Source organism: Chelon labrosus, assembly GCF_963514085.1.
Source record: "Chelon labrosus genome assembly, chromosome: 17".
Taxonomy (NCBI): domain Eukaryota; kingdom Metazoa; phylum Chordata; class Actinopteri; order Mugiliformes; family Mugilidae; genus Chelon; species Chelon labrosus.
Window position 1 is genome coordinate 6,671,191 of NC_140350.1, and position 21,839 is coordinate 6,693,029.

The window sequence follows — 21,839 nt, forward strand, 5'->3', positions numbered from 1 at the left end:
GATACGGAGACAGAGAAATATGATTTCCCCAGTTACCATGACAGCCTTCAGTACTGTAGCACTAGAATTTCCCGGTTAATGGATTGGAAAGCTTTCTCTTCTGAAAGCCTGTTTGATCCTCGATGGAGCACAGAGAGCCGAGGGGTTTAAAAATGAAGAAAGTGCGTGTTTATGCGAGTATGGAGGGAAGCTGGATAGTTTCACTGATACGGTTTGATGTGAGTGTGGCCGGTGGAGTGTACAGAAGCAGGGTGTGGCATGCAAGCCACGGAGGTATTTAGGGGTAGGGGGTATGTTGGTATTTTCTGGGGCCACTCTGGTCTCCGTGATCATCAGGCCGTTTATAGAGATGCCCTTAAACAAAAAAGAACGTCTCTGGTCAGGAGTCAACATCATGAATTTACCAAGATTAGAGTGAAGTGTCAAAGCAAATAAATGTCATTTATCAATCTCACATTGTCCAAAATAGCATTTACACAGACACATTGGTGCTTTCTCACAAGTTGCTTGCAAAAACCAGCAACAAACAAGCCATCATTTTATAGCAGAAACGATGATGGAGCAGACGGACATGGCAGTGGCAGTCTGAGAGTATTTAAAACATGCTGCATAAAATATATTCTGATCCATAAAAAGGCTGAGTGAGTCGGTGCAGGCATTACGGTGATTTTATTTACCACTGCTGCTGCTCATCATTTACATTTGATATAAAATGTGTATTGCCTCTAATATATTATCATGCAATCAGTGCATAATGTTACTTCAAGCCTTCTTGCATAGTCTGGTCTAAGGTAGTGTCTAGTGCATATATTTAGGTCAAGCAGTATTAAATTTTGTTTTGAAAATCTTGACTTCAGTTTGTGCTGCAGGTTAAAGATGTACTGTTTTACCACTTTCAGAAATGGATGTATTTTTCCGTATACCCCTGTGTCGTCTCTGTGGAGTCCTGCCTATGAAGGAGAATTTCTCAGGCTTTTGAAAACAGCTGTTTGGACACATTGTGTTTTCAGCAATGTGTCTTCTGCCTGTATAATTCCCTCCAATGCCACAAATTAGTCAAAGTGCAGATGTAGCAATGATGGGATCTAATTTGTCTTTTCATATAGAAGCTGCGCGGCGGTGTTCTTGTGTAATTCATCCTGTGTTTGTTATAGGCCTGATGTGGTTTCAGTTACATTGTTGACGTTTCCTTCACTGTCTCTGCTCAAAGCATTTCTCTCTGTGGATTTTTCATGCAAGCCGTGCATTTTTCTCAAGGATTTTAGAACAATTGGCTGCTGTTTTGCATATGGTAATTAACATATCGATGTGCAATTATTATAAATAGTGGTCATTATTCAGTGGTTCAGATTGTTAAGCAGACGTGGCATCCTCTACAATGGTCTCTTTTTGTTTCTCCTTTTCTGATAGAAAAATCACATAAGCATGGAATAGAAGATCTTATTGGAGCTGTTATTTGTGTCACAACAATCTCTCCCCCCCAGTGGGAAAGGGCTTTAAATTCAGCCCAGGGCAAAGTTAGTCAAACTGGGTCACAGAGGAAGAAGCTGAGAGTCGAGCATCTCCCAAAAAAAACTGTTTGAAAAAAATAAATAAATAAATCTGTGGAAATCATGACCTAGTAGAGAGGTGGAAATCATTTCTTGTCTCTTTAAGTTGGTTTATTTTTGTGCATGTGTGAGTACGCATTGTTCCCTCTATAAGAATGCAGTAGCTACCACAGCTCAGTGCTATAACCTGTAGTTGCCTGCCTGCACTTTAAAGGAGCAGCATTAACAGATCCAGATAAAAAGATACAGGCTGAAAGATACATGAGCTTTTCCCACATCTCACTGGGGACTAGAACAGTCGCTACAGGATAAAAGAATATTAAATAGCTTACGTTTGCTTTTTATGCTTGTCAGAACCAACATTTTTTGTCTCTCACTGCTGTTCCCATACAAATTAAAAGCAAAACGCTGCTGTAACTGTTCACATATTCTCAGGACTCATGTGGCTTTGGTGTGTAATCCAATCCAGCCATAGCTGCTTGTGTTACCATTCATTGTTTGCCATGCTTTTATAATTTTCTCCTTCTGGATTTTTTAAAAACAGTTCAATTAAACCTGTTCCCTGCTTATTTTGTTTGCTCTGTGCGAAGAATATTTTCTCTTGAATCCACCTAGACAACCTTCCCTTCTTGTAGCTGTGACTTGTAACTGTAGGGACGCTGATTAGTTTAACTGATTTTTTTCTGTCTCCTAATTCTGTGAACCCGCTGTTTGACCCAGCGTTCGGCACAGCCTCGAGCAAAGATTAGCCTCCTGTACAAGAACACACATACCACAATGGCTGCAGTCCTCTGCTAATTGTGATTGTCTGCTAACGGAAAAGGATGGTATCCATTAACCCCTGCATTTAGGGGTCAGAAACCCCATGCTGACCAATTTATCCCCCTCATACTCTTCGTGGGATGGTGACCTGCCAGGAAAATAAAAACTCATGGAGTTCCAGGCCTCATTTTAGTGTGTCCTACTTCTCAACGCCCTCCTGGATCCTCTGTGAGGACACAAAAAGACCTCTCTAAATATGCTCTCCCTGGCCTTGTTTAAATTTTAGGTCTGGGCACAAAAACCTACTTCAGATGGAGAGGAAATCAACTTCCAGAGAAAAATGGGAGCTGCTCCGGACTATGAATAAACCCTCCTCTTCTCCACAGCTAGAGGAAAGAGAGAGGATTAAATCACATTAGTGTCTCAAGCGAACGCCCGCTCTGCTTTTTCTCAATTGAAGACAAACAAAAGCTGTTTTGTTGCTGTAAAAACTAAACTCGCTGAATCGCTTGTGTTGCCACAAAATGTGTCATCCCAGCTCCCCTGTGAATCAAACCCTGATAGGTAGCTTGTATATTTTTATGATGCCGGATGTCAAACCAGAAGCGACGGCCGTGAGCTGTTATGCTTCCGTGTGTGGCGGAAGCGTCCGATAACTGCTTCATTTTATAAATAACCCCCAGATGGTCACACTGAATTCCCCTTCACTGAACTTCCCTCATACCATTGCTGCTAATCTCTTCCTCATTGGGAGCAATTATGGCAGAACCTTTCAGGATGCTGAGAAAACAAACAGAGAAGGAATGAAACCAGATGGAATGAGTTTCCATTATACTGTAAAGCCCTGTTCATTATACTGATTCACGTGTAAATGTTTGCTAGAGGCAATCACCAAGTGTGCTTGGTATTTATCCTTAAACAGGATCAGGTCAGGCTGTTGTTTCTGATCATCACGTTCTCTGTCATTCTGCAAGCGTGTATTTAGATGTATGTGAGATTCAACCGCCACCACAAGCCCAGCTCCCCCCATCAAGCCGTCTTAGTGACTGTCCTGGTGAAAGGTCGAAACCATACACCCATCCATCATGCTGTCACATAGAGGTTAGCCCTGGGGGCCGGGTCCCGGCTTCGGGACGTACCGCAGACGCTTCACAGACAGCCAGTAGCGCGGTCCACGGGAACAGCTTCAGCGGCGTTTAAAGAAACACATTAACAGACTTAATTGCTCCGTGTAGGAGCCGAGCGAGAGCCGGTCCCGGGGGAGCCACGGCCGCCGTGTGAGGATGTTAAGAGTGGAGGAGTGCCGGTGGTGCTGATTGTGTACACAGACAGGAGATTGATGTCTGTCAGCTGACTACTACAACTAAAACATATTGACAAAGTGAAGGGCTATTTCACTGTGGTGGAATGTAACCTTATTCATCTTTTAAATGCACATTACTTAGAAAGACTGCCACTGGGAAATTTACTTTTAAAAGTTAATTATACTTTTAGACGTATCTGCTTGAAAATAGCTTCAGTTATGAATGGCATTTATATTTTATATGTGTGACTGCTGTTGATGGCAGCAGTTAATTTACTGGGTGACGTAGTAACAATGAAATGTTCAGTCATTCCAGCTTTCACTATTACAGCTTTTTAAATGTGATGATTTGCTAGTATTCTGCTATGTATTTTCTCTCTTTTAAACTTGGATTTTTTTAACTTCTGCTTGGCGAAAACCTTTTAACACAATCAATTGTTGGAGTCGCATTTTACGCTGTTTACTGGTGTTTTTTTACACCCAACAACAACATTTGTCGATAATTCAGTAATGAAAAGATTTATTAGTGGCAGCTGGCAGCACAACTTCAGTGTTGAGAGGCATATTAACAAGAAATATCATTAGTCTGTAATTATGTTGACCTTAAATGAAAAGAAATGATCTCCATGCGGTGACATCATTGTCCATTAAAAGCGTGTTTAGTGCCTGTTAAATGGCTTTGTTTTTACAAGAGGAGAAACATGGAATCAATAGAGGCCTGTGATTTGACTGCACTGGGTTACTGAACACGGTTGTCATTATATATTATTAAATATATATTGATTATTCAGATGTGTTAGTTTACAATGATGAACCTGTCAATAAATCTAAATGTTTGTTTGGTGCTTTCCGTGCCCCACATTTCATTCTAGTATCCAGGGTTATTTCTTTATCTGATGTTTCTGTCTATCTTCTGTGCTTCCTTTTAGATTTGTACTGCACCCTTGAAGTGGACTCGTATGGATACTTTGTCAGCAAGGCCAAGACAAGAGTCTTCAGAGACACCGCAGAGCCTCAGTGGAATGAAGTCAGTCACAAAGACATCTTGTTTTACAGCGCACTGTTTTGTCTCCACATGCAAAGTAAAGCATCTTACTCATCTTTTCCCTTTTCTGTCCCTACTCAGGAGTTTGAGATCGAGTTGGAGGGCTCCCAGTACCTGCGGATCCTGTGCTATGAGAAGTGTTACGACAAAAGCATGCTCAACAAGGACGACAACGAGATTGTGGACAAGATCATGGGCAAAGGCCAGGTCCAGGTAAGAGGACAGCTTCTACTCACAAAACAGGCCGTACACAAAGACAGATGTCTGTGTCCTCTTGGGGAGATTTTGTGCAGCATGTGACTCATTTTAATTAGATGTCTAGCCTCTGTGCACAATTGAGTGGTTTTGTTATGGTGGCCTCTAATGACGCCGGTTGGATTAATAGTCTGAAGGAGAGTTTGTCTAAGGGGGTTTCCCTCTGTCTTTTTGTGAGAAATGTTTCTATAAAAATCCCTTTTGCAGTCTTGTTAATGTGATACAGCCTACAGAGTGGAATCTGTGGTTTCTTGTATTGAGGCAAAATGCTGTTCTCCACTCTGCAGCATTGTTTAGGTTATGCAGCTTCCAGAGGTATCATATTTCCATTTTTCCAGAACTTCTCTGGAAAATCTGTATGGTCAAGTGAAGCTTGACTCCTGTCAGTTTCCTGCAATTCAGTCAAATTGCTGCTTTTGCAGTTTGCTCTTCTGCTCCACTGTAATCGATAGAGCTTCACATTATTACTTCACATCAGCTCCAAGAAGTGCTCTTACCATCAATTAATGCCCTCATGTTTATCTCAAGTGGCGTATATCTGTGTCAGAGGTATTGCAGGTTATTTCTGAACCTGATATTCTTTAGACTCAACACAAGATACAAATCAGCTAAAAATGTTAAAGATTTGTTTGCGGCTGCCGCAGTCAAGGGTAAAAGTAGTATCAGTGACAAGTTGCTCTGGGAATACAAATCTCCTGTCTCAGATATCGAAAAAGTGGGGCAAACATGTACCGCATGAATAATGCATTTTTAAAGGAAATCTCAAAAATATCTTGGAACTCCTTCTTAAAGCTTGTCGTCTCTCCTCAGACCCCACGTTCCTGCCGTGCATGTTTCAGACAGACTTCAGGGGGAAAAATCCCACCCATGACTTGTTTGTTGTATCATTTCCTGTTTGTCACATTCCACGTTTTTCATTCAGTTTGATGATTTGTGTCCTTGAGTGTCGCCCTTGATTCCATCTGAAAAGCAATAAAGGACTGAGAATGAGGCTTCACCACACATGGCATTGTTAATATGGAATCTTTGTGTCTTGCCATGAGGCACAGAGTTACTAAAATAACTAAAAAATAACAACAATCTTTATCCTTACTTGTTTTTGGCAGTAATTAGACTTTAGGATTTAACCAACTTGCTGTACCTTGCTTTGTGATTGGGTTAAGAGGCTCAGCTACTGGACTTTGTACATGCATATATGTACTGAATGTGTGCAGTGTTTCACACAGAACCTTACAGATGAATACCATAGTATTTAATATCTTACATGACAGTAAAAACCCACCCTCACTGCTGAGGCTGCCAGCCAGCGAGACGAATGCGGCTGCTGCTGCTGGGAACGTCCACTTCCAGCCAGCAACAGCCCAGAAAGAAAAAAAAAAAAACACAAACAAATACGCCACATGTGCACTGGCTCGCTGTGGAGAAGGAGGAGGGGGATAGAAATGAAGAATGGCATGTTCTCTCCCAGACTCTCAGAGGGTGGGAATAGTTTAGAATATGTCGTATAAAGGATGTTGATGCGATCGTGGATGTGTAGCTGGTAGAAGCTGTCATCAATGCTGTTAAAGATGACAGAGGATCACAGATGTCAAGGGTTGTAGTTGTAAAACTGACGCTAGTGACGACAAACAACATACAGTCAGTGTATCTGCACCTATGCCTTCTTACGTCTCTGAATGTATGGACATGTGTTGCATTAACCAGAAAGATATATGTTATGTCTGGTTTACAGTTGGTTTATTATCACTAAAGCAAGATGAAAATCCTGAGTAAAGAGCTTTTCTAATTTGACCGCACTGTTAATGGAATGCTTCAGACACGGTAGGACTTGTGTTTCATCACATTAAACAGATATATCATGTGGACATGGCAGCCAGGGAGCCCGAGAATCGCACAGAGCGCATACCTAAAGAGACTTCCACTCGGACCTGAGCTGTTTGCTTTCCTGGTGAAGCTGAGTTTAGAAGGAGCCTTCAGTGTTTTGCTTTCCTCTCTGGAGACCCTCTGATTTATTTAACAAGCTTTACAAGGAATACTGACGGACCGTAAATGGGCATATTGGGCTGGAAGTTTTTTTTTTTTTTTAACCCTCTGCTGTTACTTCACTTTTGTTACTGATGAGAAAGTCGATCGTCATTTGGGCAAGAGATTTTTTTATTTCATTTTAAGGTTATAGTTACAGCCATTTCAATGAATCATGATATAGTTTTACTGAAGGTAGAGGAGATATATTTTGTGTCTGCACATACATCCTTAAACAATATGAAAGAAAACTCAGGAGTAAATTGAAAGTAGCACAGCTCATGTTAGCCTGATTGAATTGCTTGTCCACATGGGGAATGCCACCATTTATTTCCAGCCCGACGCCCGACAGCCATCCCCCGGCCAGATAACCTCTGATCTCAGAGGTCGCATTGCTAATCCTCCATTAAATGGCAACAAACTCGGGGTTACGCTCTGTGTCTTTCAAACTGGCAACACAAATGGATTCTCTGAGTGTCTGAGCAGGCGATTTGGGAAATTGATCAGTATCAGCTCCCGAAGTTGCCAGTTAAAGAAAGATTCTTTGGCATGCTGTCACTGATATTTATGCTCCGAAACCATCGATTGTCCTCTGGCTAAGAAAACTATTTGAACTCAGGCTTTGATTATTTTTGCTGTCAAACGGCAGCACATGATTTTGAATGCTCCAACAGTGATGATGGATGTTTTTTTTTAATTATCAGATTTTGTAGTTTTCTGATAGCATGTGGTGATTCTTCACAAATCTCTGGATGCCAGGATTCGGCTCAGTCTTGTTAGAACAGTACACCAGGCCCTGCACTCTCCTGGTCTCTTATTCATCCTCTGCCTCTTGCACTGGACAAGTTCTTCTAAGCATAGCTTGTAATACTCTTCAGAGGACCGGTTATGTAACTGTTTAGGTTAACTGCTGCAGTGCTTTGTGTAGCAGAAATGCTTTCATCTGGTAACCCCATCCTAGGCTTTTATTTCTTGTCTTATCGGGGGAAGAGTTTGTTGTCTTTCATACACCCACCAGCACCATCCGTCATTTAGTCTGTCGGATGTCGCTCTGGTGAGGACTGTTATAAAAGAGGAAATGGGATCCTTTTTTTTTTTTCTTAAGGCTCCAGTTTGACGCCTTTGGAGGTTTACATGTAAGTGTGAGATGAAAGGGACAGGCAATTGATGGTGTTCTAAAACCATCGGGAAGGTAGATATCTCAGTTTGGCTCTTCTGTAAACTAGTCAGCTGTGGGTAAGACATTTTGTCACAATTAAAGTACTTTAAAATGCCCATTTATGCAGCTACCCTCAAAATGGATTCTCCTTCGTCCTCAGTTTTGTCTGAGGAGGACCCACAGTTTGAAAAGTTTTATTTACACATTGCTGGCTCTCACTGAGACTCTGTCTCTTAAGTGCTGTACTAAATGTCCTCCTCAGTGTGTTTTTTTTTTTCTGCAGAAGAGCTGCATGTCCCGTACATACTTTGTTGCTGCATCCATATTTGTTAATCTTATTAAGCTCAGGAGTCCTGTAATATCTCAAGCAGAGAGTTGTTCCCAGCAGAGAAGCTCCACCTCACCCACTTCCAATCCTCTTCTCCCATCACACTTTACACTCTCCCACCTCCTGCTGCACGATCCTGGGGGTTGTTTTTATTGGTTTGTACTCCAGGTTGGGCGCGTGTCAGCCTCTCTGAGTTACCAGGCTTCAGTAAGCAGTAACCTGATAGCTTTGAACTGTTTCCCGGAGATAATGGGAGCCAGAGAAGTTGGGCATTAAGCACAAAAAGAGAAGGGGGCGATAAAGTTGTTTGTTCCCGGCAGCTCTTAGTTTCTTCTCGGAGGCCGAGGGGCTGGACAGGGGTACGCGCATTAGCCCGCCGTTACTGTAAAGCTCCGGGTGCAGAGGGGTTGTAAACTTTGAGGCGAGCATCTATGCACTCTCATTCCCACTTAAGAGCCAAAGCCCTTCCCTCCACATGAGACATTAGACGCAAAGTTTGATCTTTACATGCTATGTGAAAGGTTTATTGGCGAAAGTGCCATTGTTTGGGATAATAGTAAGCTGGCCATCTGGAGAATTAGTGGTGAAGTTTGTGGACCAGTGGCACCGAGCCAGTGCAAAAAGTGCAGGCCTCGAGCTCTAATCTCTCAAGAATTGCATCAGACATCATGCCAACATTAGGCTGTCATGAGAATAAAATACAGCGTGGTGAGTGTATTTAGAAATATGTACACTATGCTCTAACAGAGAAATGACTTTTACCAGGAAAACAGCTTGTAAGCAAATGGTTCCATTAGCAAAGACTAGAGGATTCTTTATTTCTTGTTTATGAGAAAGAAAAACATTTCTAGTTTCTGTTGTATTCTTGCATATTATTAACACTGATGAGAACAAAATGAGTTTTTTTCCTTTATTTTTTTTATGGAAATTATGCCTAGCACGCCCAGCTTTTTTTTTTTTTTCTGGGATGTAATTCTGTTAAAAAATGTCTTCCCTCTGGGCCATGTGGGGTTCTGCTGTTTCATGCGGTGTTTGTTTTGAACATGGAGCTTAGTGGTTTTAATTGGGGTGTGAGTGTGAGTGTGTGTGTGTGTGTCTCCATGCTCCAGTGTGTAGGCATTCATATAAATAAATGTCTAATAGATGGTGTCATCTATTTTGTTTTTTTCCCCCTGTCATTTAGGGCTGCGATCTGTCATGTTTCCACTACGTACACCCCCTGCGGACATAACATGCATACACACACATACAGCTGTCTGCAGCACTAACAGATGGGGCTCTGCTCTGTGTGTGTGTGTGTGTGTGTGTTCAGGCCCCCTGGGGATAAACCACAGACACGCACTACTGGGTGATGGGCTAATGCATTGTAAATGATATCAATAACTTCAGCCTGCTATATTACCTGGTGGTTATTAGCTTATGCCTCCTTTGTCTGGCTAGGTATGTGTTTGTGTAGTGGGGGTCGAGGGTTGTAGATAGATGGAGTGTGTATGTTCATTCAGTAAGATCACTCGTTTTGCTCTTTTCCTCCTATCCTGTTTATTTTATTCTTTATGTTCTGTATATATGTATTTTTTTTTTTATCCACAGTTTTTAATGAGTTTCATCTCTCATAGTCTCCGTGTTTGAACATATGGCACTTTTTTTTATTGATGAGCCCGCGTTAAGCCGACTTCCTCATCAGACGATCCTTGATCAGTGGAGCTGATAGCGCCGTTTTGATGGATTTTTATCTTTTCCTTGTCATCTTCCCACAAAGAAGCTCCTCCGTCACGGCCCTCACTTGGAAAGCCTTTGTTCCCACTTAAAAAATTCACTCCCTGCCGCTTGGGATCTGCGTGCCCTAAATAACTACACGCATTCCTAGATTGTGCAAACGTGCAGATACCCACTTTTTTCCTCTTTGAGTAGAATAGGGAAAGCCCCTGACCTGCCAAAGCTGGTTTGTGTGTGAGGATGAAGACAAAACGGACACATGTAAGCACCATTTGTCATCCAACTAGAGGCTTTTCTTTTTTTGTGTGTGTTGATTCAGATGGTCTAAGCTGGGTAAGCATAGGAAGCACAGCGGGTCAATTCCTTTATAAAAGCATCATCTTATATTTTCGTTTTAATTTGCTTCTATATTCTGTATTTATTTGTGTTTCTATTCATTTTTGTATTTATTTTCTGCTTAATTTGTTTTATGTTAAAAACATGGTTTTCAGCTTTGATGGTGATGATAAATATCCAGTTAAATTGCATCTCTGAGCAAGTGAAGAGATGCCAGAAGCTGTTGGTGTCTGTTCCAGTCGGAGGCGTTGGACAGATTTTGATTCGGCTAAGGATAAAGATTGAACTGTGAACCGTGTAGGAAGGGCAAAGCGGAAAAGCTTTGCTGTAGCTTTTTGATGACTGGGTGACAGTACGAAAAGGCCACTTAAAGGACAGAGGATCTCTTTGGGACATCCCTTCACATTCTGCCTGTTTTTCCCTCGCCATCTCATCTCTCTCTCTCTCTCGCTCTTTTTCTTTCTTTATGCAGCAGAAAGTACAAACACACTGCTTTCCAATGAGCCCCTGAGATGTCAGAGTGGCTGGGTAATTGGTCTTCATTATAACATTACATAATCTTTCAGGAAAGTATAAGGCTTTGACAACAGATTTATGATTTCCTACCATGAACGTGCACATGTAGCACATGTGGTGAAGGCGGTCGGAGAGACATAGAAGCGAGAGAGCAATGGAGGAAGAGAATAGGAATGAGAGCCCCAGATGGTGGCCAATTATATGATGCTGGGAGTTAAAGTGAGAACAAAGGAGCTCATCACAGCCGGAGAAATGAAATGCTCTCCAGAGAGACGCCGTGAATCTCTCCGCGAGGTTACTACCGCCCTTTTGTCTCATTGAAGAGTCAGGGTTCAGAAATAATTGGTAACAGTCTGAAGTGGGGGTTTCAGATAATACAAAGAGTGTCATATTTGAACACAGAGGCCATCAATGCCACGTTCAGCTAAAATCCTGAGAGGAATGAGAGCCTTTTAGTTCAACCGTTAGAGCTTGAGTTTTTCTGTTGTTGTCGTTCTGTGGCTAATCGGGATCAGTTAACTTAGGTGTTATTAAAATGTCCCAGTTCTTCTCTCATTGTTTCACGTGCTAAGTAACACTGGACTCTTGAAGAGAACAATACTGCAGATGGAGACAAGAGCAGAGAGAGAAACCAGAAGTGGTCATTAGTAATGACAAGTAGACTCTTAGATAACGCCCCGACCTCGTGCAGTCTTTGTCCCCCTGCTGTGTTTAGTATAGGCAGCGTTTATCCAGTTTTCATCCTATGGGACAACGGTTAGAAAAGCAGTAAATGGTGACAAAATACATTTTAGTTTAGGTGGTTCTCTGAAACGTCCGTTTTCTTGCTTTGCATCCTAGGACATGCGAACAAATGTAACCTTTGTCCAGGGTATTCCTTTCTTCTTCCAGTACGCATATAAATCTTGCATACACACATCCCCTGGCTGTTCTCAAGCTGTGGAATTATAGACAACAGATGACATTGGGGGAAAGAATCACCTCATCCCTCTCATCACGGTCCCAGTCTCTCTGAGGGATAAAGCTCATTTCATGCTTGGCTCTGCCTGCCAGCGCACTGCGAGGCTCTACGCCATGGACTGTGCGGGGTTCACCTCGGCTTTTGGTCTGTCAAATCCCTGTGTGGTCAGTGGACAAGTGTGGTAATGTCTGCCTAGAGATGTGCACTTTGGGTCTGCTCTGTCCACTTTAGTTTGTTACCACAGTTTACTGTTTTTGTTGCTTTTCTAATCTGGTATTTAAATCGTAAAGTCTAGCAGGCATGATAATCATGACTCTGGCCTCTGATCTCTTATCCATGGCTGCTGCTCTTCTCTAGCTACAGATATAACCAAGTAGCCATGTTGTCACTATTATATAGTGGCTTGCTGTATTCTTCACCACTACTTATATTTAATGGACTAACATAATTCTTATCTAAGTCTCTGCAACAAAGTGAATAAGGATATTTCCATCAATACATCCTCCCCTCTGTCCTCTAAATGTCCTGCTCCGTCCATCCCTCAGATTTCACATCACTGTCAGAACCAAGTCTCTAAACAAACCAGATGCAACCCTGTTTTGTTTTGGGTTTTTTTATACCCAAAGCCCCAGTGAGACCAGACTACTTTCTCCCTTTTCCTCTTGTTGTTGTTGGCAGCCTCCTGGCCAATATTAAAGTAAATGAGGCTCAGCAACACACTGTGTCCCAGCTTGGAGAGCCTGTTCTGGCTTTCAAGTGGTCAGTCAGGGCACCAGAGCCGTTCCTGCAGTGGTGAAATGTGATGGATATCCATCTGAGGCGGACATTCGCCCTGGGCTGCTTTCTGAATCCCACACTACCCTGTGGAAGCTGGGCTGATCGGGCTGGATGGTTATGAAGCTGTAATGTTTACTCAAATGCCACTCTGTTCAAATGCCCTCCTCAGTTGTTTGTTTAGACATGATGATTTAACTGCAACTTCAATGCTTTCCACATGGCTAGAGCTAGAGTCTGAGATTGAGCAAGTATTTGCCCACTGTGGTTCTGCACTCCATTATGCAGAATGGTTGATCCTCACTGGGGCCTGTATGAGGTCTGATTTCTTTTAGGAATTCCAGATTTGGTGGAGAAGACAGTGGATTAGCCGTCTAAACCTGAAATATGTCATAGTAATCCATATTCATTTGTAGTATCTCAAGTAGACATTTAAACATGACTACTGAAGAAACTGGGTTTCTAAAATGAGTAGGTAGGTACTGTACATGGCATCATTGCTTCTTATGGCTTTTCCTCTCAACAAGGAATTTAGGGTTATCTATCAGTTGGGGAGCTCTGATCAATCAGCCACCAATGGTTTTCAGCAGACTAAATAATTTGATCGACTACATCTGTAAATGGCAATCAGATGAAGCAAGAATAACTATGAACTCAATCCTCATATGTTTGTAACGTCCTGGCCACCCGACAGGAGCAGAAGAACATGGTGGCCTGACTTCCCAGAGGAACTCAAATGACATTTATGCGTTACAAACTTTCCATCAACTATCCACAGGTTCAGTATTCCAAAGAAACTGATGTTTAAGAAACACATTATAGTGGTCTATTTAGCCCTTTTTGAAGATGCTTCAGAGAAAACTCTGTAATTGGTATCTGTGGTTGATCATCGTTGAGTGGTTCCAGAAACGCTGATTGGAGCATCCCTATCTATCAAACAGTATGTTACATAAATCTTGGATCTTGGTTAAGCACACAGATTATGTTCCGTGCCCTAGCCTGACAAGCATGTCCCCAATAATGTAACTATGCAGACTGAATTGTTGTCGCTCCAACATGAGCCGCTCAGTTTATCATTTGAAGTGCACCAAAAAACTCAACATGATTGACTAGCATCCAACTCGAATTTTAACAGTGTAATTAAAGAACAATGCCAACACCAACATAGATGCATAAATGCTATTAGCATGTAGGCCACTGGCGAAAGCTAACACATTTCCTGTGTAGATCTGACACAGAGGCATGAATCCACTTTAAACAGTACATGTTATTTTTTGCTTTGACTTCCCAGAAGAGTCCCCATGAGTCTGTTGGCAGTTACATACATTTTATTCCAACAAGGTTGCAGGAACGGCATCGTGGTCATGAGGTTTTGATATTGCCTGTCGGTACTTTCCAGTCACACTTCCATTTTATTCTTCATTGACGTCCTTGTTTAAAATTCCAGTAGTTTTTGAAAGATGAGCCTCACCCCTGCTGTCTACCAAGAACAGTGGGTGTATACTCACTCCAAAGGTGCTCCTTGTCCTTTAACCCCTCGGTCTTTGTTGAAAAACCAATATGGTATCTGTGTGTAAGCCTCAATGAGCCATTACTTCTATAGTTTCTATAATCTGCCTGGCCCTTAAAGCCTCAAAAGCTCTCACGCTGGCAGTCTTTAGTGAGCAATAACAGGAAGAATACAATGCTTCTCCTATCTGCACATTGGTGCTGCAAGAGTATTCAGAATTTCTAATGAGACAATATGATAAAACCATGAAATCACCAAGTTTCCCAAATCTCTGGTTAATACCTGGTGTTGAGCTCGTGTTTCCTCTGCACCACCTGAAGATGAAACGGTAGCTGACTCTTAATCAGTAGCTTGAGGTAGTGCAGCTGTTATTTTTGGGTTACTTTGTGCAGTTTCTTGCATGCTGCAGTGTTGCAGAGGCATCTGCTCGGCTCCTGCAGTGATCTAACCGTGTTCATAAGCCCCCAGCCACGAATACACACACACATACTGAATTTGCCTTAGAGACAGAAAGAAATATGAGTGGACATGAAATCTGCTGGTTGAGAAAAAAAAACAAAAAAACCCACACTTATTATTAGGATTCTTCCCAGGCTTGTGGGGAGATTTAAAGCGAGCACCAGGCCCCAAAAATAGTGCTTTTAGCCTGTAGCCATATCTGGTAGTTTTTGACCTTTAACCCAAATATAAGCATGAGGGACAGTCCTGATTTATATCAGAACATAGTGATGCAGTGGATCAAATAAATAGCTACAATAAGTAAGAGTATGATTATACTACAGAATAAAAGACAGATTTATGAGGGTTTAGTTGTGTTAGTGCAGCCTTTCTCATATCTAAAGCCGAAATTATGCTTCCGCGTTGACACAGCGCGTCCGTGCGTACGGACCTATTACGGACCTATTGCGTCCTTGCGGACCCCCGTGCGTCCTACGCAAGGGCCAGACGCGCACCTCCCAAAAATCCTCGACGCGCGTCGAGGCGACGCAACAGCAACGCAGCAGCAACGCAGCAGCAACGCAGCGGCATTGGCTGTGATTGGTCCGCTAACTACATCCGCTGGAGACCGCTTTTCCGGTTTCCACTCATAAACATCATTGTCTCCTTTGTCGTGCCCTAATTTGCAATAGAAGTATTTCTTCCTCTGCTTGAATAATTTGGAGCTCCAACGCCAGTCTCTCTGTCTCGGTGTCCATCGTTCACTGTGACTATGGCAAAAGCCGGAAGGTAAATAACGAGGCGAGATAGTCACAAGAGTGTCGGTCGGTCGGTCACAAAAAACCATAGCGCCCTCTACCGGTGTGGCATGCATTTCGACACGTAAACCCCACGCAGAACCATCACGGTCTCACACTGCGTCCAAGCAACTGCGTGGCCATTGCGTGACCATTGCGTGATCACTACGCGGAAGCATAATTCAACCTTAAAAGATATGACCATTGAACATACATTTTTGTTAAAAATCACTTTTCATATATAGTAAATTCTGCATGGATTTTTAAGGCGTTTTTCTCTTAAGGTGCTCTAAAATCCGTCGTTTGAGGTCATAGCTCAAACCTTTTATGCGTTTTCTCATTTCTCTCTCTCTCTCTCACATTTCAGCAAGTCCTGATGACCTTTCCATATTCCTTCCACTCCAATTATCGGAGTAGGACAAAGCTTCTCCTTGTTAAATATAAATGCAGAAGAAACTCTGCAGTTATTAGTCGTCCTATTAGTAGTCCAAGGTGCCGTAGATGACTTATGACTGATCATTAATAATGTTTTAGCTTCTTGTACAGATGCTGTGTCACCTAAAGGGGCATGATTTTGGTTCTTGCAAAGGCTTTGAGTTGTCGAGGCTATGATCTTCCATGACATTATGCTGTTCATATGGCAGGACTGTAAGCAGTGCCAGGCGTTTGATCCTGCTTTAGGACTTCCTGTCCCAAGGCGAGGGAGGGAGGCTACCCTTTTCCTGTTCAGACTGCTCAGACTGAATGAACCCCACCACCGTTTTTATTTAACAGGTTGTTTAAAATAAATATATCCGTAATGATCAGTTCTTTAAAATGTCAAAAACAGGCTTTATTAAGTCAGGTATTGTGGTATTAAAGTTTTTCTGTGATCGTAGTTAACAGTGCACTTCCTTTTGAATTCCTGCTGTAGAAACGTGAGGCTCACAGCTGTTCAGTGCAGCAGATGTTTACCTTTTCATTGGCAGACATCCAGACGCTGTAATGAGTTAAACTTAAGTAAGCATATAGTGATAATGGTTACAAGGTGAGGTGAAGTTTTGGCAGCCTTAATAACAAAGCTTTTTTATTAGCCTTCATGACCTGTTTTGGGCCTCTTTTGCCACCATTAGGGACACTAATGATGATGTAATTGTTTTCACGTTGAGGAGGTGTTCCTAAAGTCCCTGCAGACATCCAGTGAAGATGTTTTGAACTTGTCAGCTGTGCAAAAGATGAGGTCATTAGAGATGCTGGGATCTGGTGTTTATGCTACGTCAGATGTAGCTCTGGTGTCTGACAAAGTCGGCTCTACAAAGTAAAGAACTATAAGGTGTTCTTCAAACTTCTTACCAACTTCTTAGCTCAATCCTTGACTGTTAACCTTTCAAAGTGTTTCATCCCTGAGACATTTTCTGAAAAGTTTCTCTATATTATCGTATAAAACTTGAATAAGGCTCAATGTGACCTCGACTCCACTATGAAGATAAATAACCTTGGAGAACAGCACTGTTTTGTCCAGCTCTTACAGCTCCTCAGATGACAAGTGTTCTCTTTGCTTCGCTTGAAGCAGCCTGTTGCATAACCGATGTGTTGTGTTGAATTAATCTGAGCAATCTTTTTAAAAGATAAAAAAAAAAAAAACACCTTCCTGGTAGAATCATAAACTGTGTTGATCCGGCGGGGGCGCCCACTCCAGTATGTACCTGTTCCCTCTGCTAGTCTAAAGAGCTGAGTGGGTGTCTACGAGGGAGGGCACCTCAAAAGTCTATTTCACAGTGTCACACATTGTTTGAATTATATAATGTGTGTTGTATAATAGCTGTGAAAGGAATTTGTACTGTGTGTGTGAGTGTGTGTGCGCTCCAGGAGCTGCGGAGGAGTTGTTTGGGTTGACTGCATCTCTGCCTACTTTAATCTTCCCCGCTCTCTCCACTATATCCTGATGATGTTTCACTCAGCCGGCGTGGTGGAGGACGGTCAGCTTTGGTTAGATTGAAGCCATCGTGATCCATCTTCTCTAATCCTGCAAGTGGCTGTTTGGTATCGATCATCAGTGGATAGCATTCTTGTTTAGTTTCTAATTTGTCTTCTTTATCTTTGATTTGGCTCAAGACAACGAAGAAAGACTGGGGTTAAGTCAGAGTGAAAGAGAATGAAAAGAAGAGACGTGGAGACAGAGCAGGGGGTCAGAAGCAAAGCATTTAGCTGCAGCTCGTCTTTATAAGCCTGAGGTGTTTTTCTGAACCTGCCCTGCTAACAGTGTTACACATAGGCTGGTCATCATAACAACCCAATCACTGGGATATCTGTTGGGAGCTGAAGCTGGTGGATTCTCCATCGATTGAGTAATTGATTTTCCACTCTCAAGTTGATGGCTTTCTCACCTGCTAATAAGGTTTTGACCCGAAAATGATTTTTTAAGATCTCTTTTTTTTTTTTCATTGGATGGAGGATTGACGTTCCTGTGATAGAATAGCTGACTGGTTTTATTTGAACAAAGAACGTCAAAGCTTACAAAACTGACTTATTGACGACAACACTGAGGGTTGTTTGCATTGGCCAGCTTGTTTTTGTACCACCTCAGCCACATTTGTGCTGATAATAATTTTGAGAAATCGCAGGCCAGGCACTGATCAAAATAGTTGAGCTTAATTAAATGTTGCTGAGTAAGTAGTGGAGTAACAGTAATAACATCTTTCTTCATTATACTCATGATACCAGCTATAACTGGCTCTGGAAACTTTTCTCTGGAGCCCCATTCAGACCTCGCATTAACATCCGTCTTAGGCAGTCCAATCAGAAATGACCAGCTTAAAGTACTGTGAACACGCCTGGGATGCATTGTGGACACATGTGATTGATCTGATCTCAGACCACATTTGGAGATGGTCCAACACATTTGATTTGAGGAAGTTTTTGAGTTATGAGCCGAGCTTTGTGCAGGTCCTTAAAATAACTAACATCAACGCAGAGATAAATGATAACTAATAACAACGCATGTGATAACTGCCTCCTATTAGATGTCTGTTTATATGCATACAGAGCGCGTAACTGCTGGCTGGGGACGCATATGGAGACGGATTGTAATGGCATGTGTGAACATGGATACTTTAAGCTGGCCTTACTTAATGCTGAATGGGGCTTTGTGTCATATGGTGTCTGCAGCCGTGCCTGTCCCCGTTTTAATGGCAGTCATCTGGAAACAGAGACATTGAGATCAAATCAACTAATGATAATGAAGTCAAATTATCTAGCTAGCGCCAAGTGATGAAATCTACCAGTGAAATTCATTTCAGATGGCAGACACCAGCTAGAAATTAGAGCCCTGCTTTTGTCTACTTATGTCAGAAATGAACGAGCTACTGTCTCAATAAAATACTAATAATTGTGGGTGGTAAATCTGCTGCAGGGATCACATACTATGTGTAGAATGGAGACTGCAACAGACTTCACAGTTATTAAAAGGGAAATTGCTTAGAAAACTGGAAAATGCTTTGAAAAATAAAGTAGTAGTAATGTAGTATTAGCAGAAAGGTGATATGCATATGTACATGGAGGTGCTGTTAGGTGAGATGTGGGTGTTTTGTTTGGACATGAGAGAGTGAAGACAGTAGCTGGCCTGTCTGCTGGCTGTTCAGCATCAAACTTCCCCTCCTCTTCTTTATTGATTTAACATCTTAGAAAACAGTGTTTTAACACAGACCTTGCCTCCTATCCACCTCCGTCACAAAAAAAAAAACATTGGATACCTTTAAACTACTTTCTGTGGCTGCTTTTTAGTAATAACCACAGTTGCGTAATACTTTCTCATCCCATCTCGTGTGATTCAAGTTCATCCTGTCACCTCTCCTCTGCGTCAGGTCCACCACCCTCCTCCCTGTTGGTGTAATCTTCCAGGTGGCTGCGTCTAGTCAGCCGTGGGTACACACTTAAGAGTGAATTATTCAAGCAGGTCAGCAGAAGCATCATCCTGTGAGGCTGCACTCTCTTCATCACTGGAACTGGGTCACGCTGTTCAGATGTAACACAACCGTGTCCCAGTCTAACAGGGATCACAATGCGGAGATCGCAACTTTAGCGTAGTGGGTTCACATCGTCAACACGCCAAAGTGGAGCTTGGTTCATATGAAGAAATCACACCCATCAGATATCCTTCCTGAAACAGAGAAGAAAGTGTCTTCCCCGTGCTTTGCTCTGTTTGCACAGATTAAACTAATGCCAGGTATGATAGCAACTAGGAATCTTGTCTGTTCACATGATTAATCAAATCTAGTATGTGAGCTCCACCCAGAAAACCCAGACACAGCAGTGATGGTTAAACTCGCCGTGGAAAGATTTCTTATCATAACGTCCTCCCCTACTTGCCTCTTAGGGAAAAAAAATAGACCTAGGCTCTAAGGATTATGCCAGCTCTTGATGTCATGGTGCTTCATGAGTAAAGAAGTCTAAACTTTCAAAAGATTCCAAAAGTTATTTTGCACAGCCACTCAGGTTTCAAAGAATGTGAATTTGCCTTGTGCAGCTTTAACTTTATTTTGAGTCGTTGGTGTTTATTTAAAGCCAGCTCGGCTCAGATTGTATGCTGTAATGTTTGTCAGGGATGGGTGGATCAGTTGTAATTAAGGAGAGTTCACTGTGTTCGTTTGCTGTAATTATCTCCACCGAGGAGGTTCTGTTGTCTTAAAGGATTTTCTGCTGTTTGGTGGACAAATACACTCCAAAGAACAGCTCAGATGAGTTTGGATTTTTATTCTGCATCGTTGCGTGTTAAGCATTTTGTTTTTATTTATATATTTTTTTCAGCTGGCACTATGACACAACAAAAGACTGGGTTCATAGTGCCTACTGAGTTGTGAGATCAGGTTAAATGAATGGAGAACATCAGCTGTGTCGCATGTCTCTGTGGGTAGACGCCAGAGTGACCTAAATCATAATTCATTCATTCACTCTTTCAGATTTATGACCATAGACATTAGCTTACATAAAGAGAGGAGCAGTAATTATAACATATAGCAGTTCCAACAGATGCAGTGGGTGGACATGCAATAAACTGTTATGATTAACATGCATGAAGAACGCAATACAGAGTGTGACTCTTTGTTTGGCTGGAGGGTAGTCATGCAGAACCTGCAGCGTTACTGCCTTACCATTTGCTCTTGCATCACTCTGCTTCCTCCCTGTCCTTTCCTGCATCCAGTTATACTGGTCAGACTCAAAAATATTCACCAGTCATAAACCTGTTATAGAAGATGCTTCTTCTTATATGTTGGCAGATTTACCTTGAGTAGATTTTAAGGTTTTTAATATCTGAGTCATTCTGAATGTTTTTCAATCTACTCTCAGCCTCTGAAAGAGCGTGCACCCTCTCCCTCTGTTCCTCCCAGCCACACCCAACAACACACATCAGACTCAAGGTACATGCTAATGAAACCCTATCCCAGCTCTTTCTTCCCTGCTCACTCTCCTTCACTGCTTTTGTTCCAAAGTGCTTAATAAGTGATGGAGTGGTTAATCGGAGGATGATGCCCCCCTACGGCTCAGATGAAAGAGAAGCAGGAATAATCTATAGAGCACCCTAAGGCTGTGATTTCCCACCCTGCCAAACCTCCTCCCGCCTCCCCACTTCCATCTTAGCACTCTCACTGTACCCTGAAGGACCCTGCTTCGAAAGCCTCCGCCCCCACTCCCCCAAATGGCACACACCTCTTTTTTTTCTTTCTTTTTTTTTTTACTGCATTTTTCCTTCTTCTTGCCTAAGCTCCAGTGAAAGCAGCAGGAAAGATCAAAGAGCTGGAGAGGGTCATCCCGTAAACAAGCTTATAGAGACCCATCAAATCAAACCTGATGGAATTATCCGCTCACAGTGCCATTTGCAGCCATTACTGTCAGCCAGTCACCTGCCTCGGAGGACGCACGTGATTAACATGCAGCATTTTGTCATTTCTGATGAGTAAGTCAAATAACCCCAAGGCTGCTTCCCCTTTCTTTTTGATTTCATCGGTTTCCAATCCCCAAGTCCCCAAATGATCACCTTTGTTCCTTCGTTAGATGCTTTGGGGAATAAGAGTAGGAACATTGCAGAGCTGAGTGGCATCAGATATCAGTACCCACATGAACAGAAGGTTACCATGTATCATGCTCCTGCCGTAAGCGTGTCCAGGATTGTGGCAAACAACAAATCCCCGTGTCCATCACGACAGCCAAAATGAAAACCTAAAACGGGTCTGTCTGTACTTGGGTGGGAGTCGTACCTTTTTTGCAAAAATACTAAAACACTGATCATCCTTAAAAATACCAAGACACAACTCTCAACGTAAAATGAATAGATTAAAGAGATTAAAATATCTCCCCTGAGCTCAACAAAACTTTTAAAATCTCTTCAGAT

At 42.3% G+C, this 21,839-nt stretch overlaps 1 protein-coding gene across 3 annotated transcripts in view; it reads left to right on the top strand.

Moving 5' to 3' along the window:
- Window positions 1–21,839, top strand: part of abr (ABR activator of RhoGEF and GTPase) — a 122,420-nt gene that overhangs the window by 79,518 nt on the left and 21,063 nt on the right. For all 3 annotated transcript variants that reach the window (XM_084564068.1, XM_084564069.1, XM_084564070.1), the window contains 2 exons: window positions 4,545–4,642; window positions 4,742–4,873. In XM_084564068.1, coding sequence (XP_084420194.1) covers window positions 4,545–4,642; window positions 4,742–4,873 — 230 coding nt within the window. The remainder of the gene's footprint in view (window positions 1–4,544; window positions 4,643–4,741; window positions 4,874–21,839) is intronic.